The 8250-nt window shown below is 46.1% G+C and overlaps 1 protein-coding gene across 1 annotated transcript; it reads right to left on the minus strand.

The window, feature by feature from the left end:
* Nucleotides 1-504: 504 nt before the first annotated feature.
* Nucleotides 505-7705, minus strand: LOC139678977 (leukotriene C4 synthase-like). The gene is made up of 5 exons (XM_071570280.1): nt 7648-7705; nt 3463-3562; nt 1705-1775; nt 948-1029; nt 505-677 (listed from the first exon to the last, which is right to left on the minus strand). Exons 1-5 carry the CDS (start codon nt 7703-7705, stop codon nt 557-559), a joined length of 432 nt encoding a protein of 143 aa, XP_071426381.1. The 3' UTR covers nt 505-556.
* Between the last annotated feature and the right edge of the window lie 545 nt (nt 7706-8250).

Raw genomic sequence — 8250 nt, forward strand, 5'->3', positions numbered from 1 at the left:
AAGCCAAAGTCATTCAGTCAGTGCCAAACACAGACTTTACCACCTGGACTAGAGTCAGGCTTTTCTCCCAGTATTTGGATATGGTTAAGACAAGTGTACCCATCCTTTCCAGTTAGTTTTAGTCACAGCAGCTTTTCCGATGAAACCCAGTCCCCAGCCCTCAGATATTCTCACACCAGTTCCCAAGCACCTTTGACAATCACAGGTGATTCCTACTGAGAAAAGGAGTTTATTTTTGTACATCCATGATGTGATTCCTCCAACACAGATCACTACAGCAGTAAGCAGGAGATATGGGTCAATCTGTGCTGCATGAGGCAAAGCCAAAGGCATTTTAGAGTAGACAGTGCTACAAAACCCAGCAGTGAAATCCCTCAGCAGGAACATGAGCTGGGCAGTGTTTGCTTTCTATGATCTCTGAAGAGCAGAGGAGTGCAAGAATCAGCCTCTCAGAGGGGAATACAGAGCCAGGGAGGTTCTCACTCTGCCTGCCCTGGCTGAGGGTGAACAGTAGGTTTTGGGGGAGCCATGGGCCCTCTCACTGGGGCTGGAGGAGCTATGCCAGTGCTGCTGTCCATGTGGAGGAGTGTGGCTGCAGAAAGTGTGCCAGGAGCCCGGCCAGTGCCAGCCCCACCAGCAGCCAGAGCAGCCAGGCACTGGCGTACAGTGGTCCCAACCTGAGCAGGAGAAAACACCCAGGTCAGGCACTGCCAGCCCATCCAGGGTACGAGGTGTGCTGACAGGGCTTGGCATCCCCACCCTCCTTTGAGACAGTCAGGGCAGAGATGACACAGCCATGAGCACGTGGGACAGGACGGGAGGAAAAGGTAGTGATGCAAATCAACCTTCAGTCCCACCCCGGGAAGGAAACCTGCTCCAGGGGCCACATCCTGCCCCCAGCCTCCCTGGGCTTCTGGGGGGTGCCTGCACTCCAGCCAGGTACTCACCGTCCCTGTGCAGCCACAGCGTATCCCTGGAAGTACTTGAGGCGGGTGTAGAGGTACAGCAGCCCACATGCTGCAGTCACACCTGTGGGGCAGAGGGGAGGTGAGTTCTGAGGGGGCCAAGGACCCCTGGACACTGGTGGGGCTGCATTCCAGCACGAAAACCAGCAGATGAGGAAACCAAACTTTAAACCACTGTGGGAGTTTAAATGGGTTTTCTTCCTTCCCCTTTTGTGAAGGATGAACTTCTCTGCCTACCAGAGTTGCCCTGGGACTTGGGTTGGCAATGCTCCCTTCCATGGTCTTTCCTTGCAGCAATTTCCTTGTGGCTGCAGCCAAACCCCTGAAGCCACTTGGTGCAGGGTGGACAGTGGATGAGTAACTGTTTGGGTTATGGTTTCTCGTTCTGATGTAGTGATCTGGGTATCGTGTGGCAGCTTTGGCTCAGATTGCTGCCCCCCCCGGCACCCTGGGACAGCCTGACCTTATCCCAGAGGAGCAGCACAGCAGGACAGCAAAGCAGCCAGGGCTGCCAGTGCCTGCTCTGCCAGGGAGGAGACGGCCCAGCTGCTCCCAGCAGCTTCATGAGTGCTGGGGTTGGGGTGCTCCTTGGTCCATCCAGCCAAAGGGGAGCTTTGCTTTCCCCAAATAACAGCCTCACAGGCACAGAAAGTGTCTGAGTCACAGTGGGATTTAAATTGTGGAGGACTTTTTGGTTTGTGCATGTGGCTTGAGTTGGGGTTCTCCCCATCCCTCTTACCTTGATGGAAGAAGATTCCAGCAACCCAGAGGAGTGAAATGAAGATTGGGAAGTACTCTGAGCAGTTTGCCCTGGTGAGAATGAGAGAGATGAGAGTTAAACTCACCTCCCTGTACTTTGGAGCCTGGTTAACTGAGGCTGGAGGAGGGAGCTGGAAATGCATGTCAGAGCAAACCAAAACCCTGGAATAACAAGCCATGGCCAAGGTGGAGATTTGTCTCTGCTGGACCCTCGACAGGCTCCATCCTGGCCCCACACAGCACCATCACCAAGAGCTGCTGCACCTACAGCTGTTGGGGGAGGCTCCTTGCCAGCATTTAAGGAGATTTTTCTTCCCCTTGGGTGAGCACATCCCAAGTCTGGGTGTCACACAAGTCACAAGAAAGACCTTGTTCCCAGATAATATTCAGCAGAAGGTGATCATATCTGGAGCCAGGTTTTCTTCTTCCTTTTTCTTGTAGTCACAAAAATAGAGATTTTATACACGAAAGGGCAGAGGGAGCTGTGCTATTAAAGACATTGATTTTATTTCTCAGTTTCTCCTACATTTTACCATTCCCTAGGCAATTTGATCTTAATTTTGGCCAAAAATTTACCAGCCTTTGGGGAATGGAGCCAAACTGGATGCTGAAAAAAGTCTGAAGAACCTTACGCTGCAAATGGAGTTTGAGCCTCAGAGAGGCCAGGTTTCCTCAAGTGAGTAATACATCAATACCATTTCTCCCCTCTTTCTTTTATATCTGTATCAAATTATCCATTTGTATGCTTTTCCATGGGGGAGAAAGAGGGGAAAACCCACAAAGAGGCAATATTTTCTCGAGTCTGAGCTACCTGAGGTCACCTTCTCTGCAGATCATAGCAGAGGGCTTCCCAGCACACCACAGTCTGTGGCACAATTTGGTTAATACACATTTAATAGTAAAGCATTCAATTAAAAGCCACATCAGCAGCTCCACAGCCAGCAGAGGCTGATGCCTACATGCAGGCTGACCTGCCATGGCACCACAGAAGGACCAAAGAGGGTGGTTTTGGCACTCCACAAATGTCTCCTGCTCGCTGGCGAGCGAATGCAACTGCTTTTCTCAGCATTTAGTGCCATGCTGGAACTGCCCTTCAAACCAGCTCCAGCCAATTTTCAGTCGCTTACAAAACAGGATGACTGAGATGAAAGATGGAATCTGGTGCTTGCTGGAAGCCGAGGGGATCTGTGAGTGTTTCCAGTTTAGATCCAGCATTGCTCTCTCCATAGGAACAGAGCGAAAAGAAACAGCCCCCAGCATGGCCCCACAAGTGCTGACCCTCACACTACAATGGCTTCTGAGAGGGAAAAAATTAAAGCACCCTCGTGGCTGGTTCTGCCAGCAAGGCCCTTTGCTTCAATTCAACAGCAAAAACTTACAAGCAAATATCAGGTTATTAATATATCTTTGTCTGCTCTCACTATTTGGAGCCAATGGTAGTATTAAATTTAATGTCTCTTATTATTAATGCTCCACACCTCTTCCACACAGCCACTAATTTGTAATTTGGCTGCCTCACAATGCCAGAAGGAGGATTATCATGGATGGACAGAAACATTCCAGCCAAAGTGCTCCAAATCAAAACTCAGAGCTCTGCATGCAAAGCACTGAAAACAAAAATCTAATACCAGTAGCAATAAGTGCACAGGAGACTTGAGGGTGACCAGTCTCTCCTGACAGTGACAGTTGACTCAAGTCACACCTAGACAAAGTCATTGCAACAAAGCCAAAATCTTACTGAGCTCTGAAGATCCGCTCAAATTCAGGGTGACCTCTTGTTTCAGGAGGGGAAATCTTGTGCTTCCGACGGGCGTAGATCACCTGCAGTGCAAAATAGGCTAAAAACACAACACAGGAATGGCAACAGTCCAGCTGTGTTTATTTAGCCAAACTTTATCTAGCTTGGAATCAAGTGGTTAGAATGAAAGAGCTGATATGGTCTAGGTCAATAGTCCAGGGCTGTCACAAATGACCTGGAATAAATGTGCCATTTATTTCACACTTGTACTTTGAATTCAGGTTTGGTTGTCCTGGCACAGCACCAGTGCTGGCTGGCACTTTGCATGGTCTCACACCCAGAAGAGCCCTTGGTGCTGCTCCCCAGCTGAACAAGCACACCAGGTCCTGCAACACAAAATAAAACCTTCCCAAGTCCATTCCCACCACAGAATTATTTCTTAATCTTGCACTTTGTGTTTGGAGTATCAATACACCCTCAGTCAGTCTGATGGGAATGATGTACAACACTCTCTGCTGTTCCCAGTGGGTGCAAAGCTTTTGTACAAGGATGTTCCCTGTCACAGAGCAGCATCCAGTCAAGCACTGGGATATCATTAAGTCAATTAGAGATGTTCATAATCATGGCAACAAAAGGAGATGGGGAAGGAGGTGGTTTTCTTCCCTTTTGTTCCTGCAGGGGAGCCCCAAAGCTCCAGCAGTTCAAGGAGTGGAGGTGCTGCCAATACCTGCCATCAGCCTGTGCCACGTTTGGGCTGAGGCACTGACTTGGTGTCTGCTACAACAGTTCTTTGTACATTTGTAAACAACATGGACAGTCACTGTAAAACAATGAAAACTTGCTAACATGAAGATTTGGACTGTTTCACTATTTATTGAAGGTTCTTACTCCCATAGGTGATTGCTGATGCTTCAAGTGTTTTAATTTAGGAGCACTACTACACTGCTGCTTTTATTGAAAGCTCCTATTTTTATGCTAAATTATAAAACCAATTACTTTGGTGGCTGTGGCAGTGTCACTGAGACACTTGGACGAGCAGATAACAACTCATGCAGCAACATTTCCAGGGCATCATGCAGAGAGACAAGGAGCCAGGGTGCAAGGCCTGCCTTGTGGTCTGTCTTATTGTAGCAAAGATAAAAGCAGAACAGCAGGATAGAGAAGGGAAAGTAGGGACAGATGTTCCAAGATTAAAGACAAGATGTATGCCTGCAGAAAGGCATTAGAACATATGTAGAAGAGAATTAGAAATTAAATAAACTGATGCTATGTAACTTGTGTATCACAACATTTTAGTAATATAAATACATATAGACATTCCTTTGACAACACATTTAAGAACAATAAAGCATGTTCTAGTGTCTTCCACAGTGATCCAGCCCCAAAAAAGAGGTGCTGAGAGAGCAACGTGGGGAGAAACAAGTATGTTACCCCCTCTTTGATTCATTTTTAGCACATTGATCATGGGTGAGGGTATTGTCCTGCCACAGTGAACAGACAGGACACAACACAGCATCCCCTCTGTGAATCCAGGCACAGAGGTGTGCAGTAACAAACTGGAATTCAGCAGCAGCTGGAAGAGCTCAGGGAAAAAGATGAAGCCATGATCCATCCTGTTACCTCTTCACATCAGGTAAGCACCTCTTTATTCTAATTGATGCTCTCAGAGCTTCATCCCAGAAATGGACTGAGCTGAAGTTCCTGCCTCGTGAGCAGCTCTGCCTGGTGGCACAAGCCTGACTGTCGTGGCCACACTCTTCATCCTGCTTTGTGCCATCTGCACCTTTCCTAATGTAGGATTCTTGGAAGTGATGAGCAACGTAAGACTCATTTCAGATCAACCCTCTCTCCCTCAGCTATTCGTAACATCTTGGTTACGAAACAGACAATCCTACACAGGTCCCTTATGCTTAGGGATAGACAAGATACAGAACAACCACCCAAGAAGGGCAGAGGCCTTTAGGAGGAGGGCTGGCTGTCCACCAGACCTGGGGTTTGGGTGTAGCACTAAGGAGGAAGAATCAGTCCCCAAGCACTTCTCAGAATGAGGAGTTCATAAAGCTCACACTGCATGAGCCTTCTCAGCATGGATCTTCCAAGAAAAAGAGTTCAACCTACTCTGCAGAACCTCTCAAACCACTTTTTTTGTGATTCATGTCTCAAGGTTAATCACCTGTGTGGATTCCTGTGTGGTTTGCAGGGACTGAGCTCTCCCTGAACTTTGCTCTTCAGAGGAAATATTCTTCATTCTCTATTTGATTATGTCCACACACTTGTCAAACCATATCATAGCTGTTATCTGCCACATCTGAGTGAAGCTGGCAAACAAGCCCTGTGGGGCCTGACAGGCAGTTACATTGCACAAGCTTCCCTTCCTTTGAAGCTGTAAAATAAAGGTTGGAGGGGGGGATGTGGGGTAGAATAATTCTGCTCTGTGGTACAGTGTTCAGCACAGGGTTGGGGCACGTACCTACAAAGCCCTGAGCTCAAAGCTTCACCAAACTGAGACTGACTGAATTAAAAAGAGGAAAGTTACTTGAAAGAATGTGAGAACTGTGAGGTCCCAGAAAATTCAAAGAAAAAACAACAATCAGCCAACACTGTACCAAGCTCAGCCATTAAACTACATCTCCTACAAAAGGAGGAGGAATATTCATAGGTGTAGCCCATGTCTGTGCTTCAGTGCTCACCTGCTCAGAATGAACCCCAGATCTGTAACTCACCTAAAGAATGTCCCCTCAAAATATGCAAGGAAAGCTGCTGCACAGCTCTGAATCACAGTGACACAAGTATTTCAAACCATAGATATGAAACGCTCAGTATTTTGCTATTGCTCCTTGGCTTGCCATGCAGAGACCAAAAATCCAGGCTACTTTATCCAATCCAACACAGATAGGAGGGTGGCAATGCTTGCTGTTTATCTGCTGGCTTCACACCTGGGGATGTTCTGCATAGCATGAAAGTAAAATGCCTAAGGCTGCAACCTTTAAAAAATTCTTGAAGTTTCCATAAAACAGATATATTTGAGACAAAACTGCTATCTAGGGATTTGCTACTGAGGGTTTCCCAAAGGAAAAGGGCTTAGGAACATTTCTGGGACTCAATTTCAAGATTTTTTCATATCTTCCCTTTGCACACTAAACTCTCTCTCACGTCCACTTAGTTTAATAAGAAAAAACCATCATAATATGGAAGTATCTTCCACCTGGAGTTGTAGATATTTCCCTGTAAATTGTTTGAGTGGAAATTACTGATAATTCAGAAATCTTGAGCTCTATTCTTCAAGTGGCATATTTGTATTTTAAATAATACTTAGATTAAGAGATTTATCATCTGATGGCTAAAAATAAATCAGGCTGCTCAGAGATTCACATCCACTTGTAAGCAGAGGTGTGACAGCTCTACAGTGAGTTAATTCAGTAATAATAAACCCCACAAACCAATTTTCCCTTATAGAAATGTGAAGATTTTAATATAATGGGGGCTCTGTCCCCACCCCAGGCAGGGCTGTGCCCCCTTTCATGACCCTCTTGAAACTCAAGGGGGAGAGATTTTGCCCCCAGGACCACAATTAAACAGAGCTTTGCAACAACACTGCTCTTTCTAAATGGTCTAAACGCAACTATTTTAACTACAAGAAGTCAGTGAGTTCCTCTGAAGATGTCTGTGTCTGTTTCTGACCAGAAGGGCTTGCATTAGTTTCCAAATTACTGTGCTGTCAGTTTATCTTGTCATCTGCTCTGTGCAGTTATGCTCTAAGAACCCATAATAATACTGGTCACAGAGCAGAAATACCCGTGTGCATGAGGCTCTTCTCTACAGACACACAGTGCCTGTCTGTACACTGGCCCCTCCATCAGCACACTCATTAACCTGCCTTTATTAACCAGCCACTCCAAGTTATATATAACCTGCAACATTCAGTCACAAACCATTTTAAGAACAGTCTATTGAAATTGCTTTAAATCTAAACATTTTGAGATTTGCAGATCATTCCAGTCCCTATTCAGTAACGAGCACCCTTGGGAATGACACTTCTGCCATGAATGGCCAAACATTTGTATCATTTTACCATGCTGGAAAACAGCAGTTTTCACTCCACAGAGACTCCAAGCAAAATACAGGAACCACGTTCCACAAGGTTTAACACAGTTAGCTCAACACTACCCAGCATTGTGCATTTACCTTGCTCCAGGACTCCCAAAATGGTGACAGTGGCCAGCAGGTCCATCTGATCCCTCATGGTGCGACTGCAGCAAAGCCCAGCCAGGTGTGCTGGTGCAGCTGCCCCCAAAGTCTCTCCCACCCTCCCAACACCACACACTTCAACAGAGCTGAGTTATTCCTCTTAGCACAGGTGTTTCCTCCACCACACCTTAACTCACCTTAACTCTCTCCACACCAAAGGGTTTTCCAAAGCCAGGCAGACACCAGAAAATGTCCATTCCAGCCAAGTGCCTTTTTGTTGAGTGATGAAACAGCAAAAACCTCTGCATGGGCAAACTGCAAAATTCTTGTAATTATATTTACAGATTTTATACCACAATTGAATTATATGTTGCCAGCAATGGAAAGATGATGGAATTCTTTCCAGTCCTTTTGTTGCTGTTTTTAATGAGCTCTGAAGCATCTCAATTATGTGAGAGGTTGTAAAAATTATTAACAAGCAATTGCAAATTAATGACATGACCTTCTGTTCTTATTCCAAGCAGCAGAGTTGACCATGCTAAAGATTTGCTACACTCCAGCTGGAATAAGTTAATTCTGTTACTGGGTTCTGTAACTGTT

This window comes from Pithys albifrons, chromosome 15 (assembly GCF_047495875.1).
Source record: "Pithys albifrons albifrons isolate INPA30051 chromosome 15, PitAlb_v1, whole genome shotgun sequence".
NCBI classification, from domain to species: Eukaryota; Metazoa; Chordata; class Aves; order Passeriformes; family Thamnophilidae; genus Pithys; species Pithys albifrons.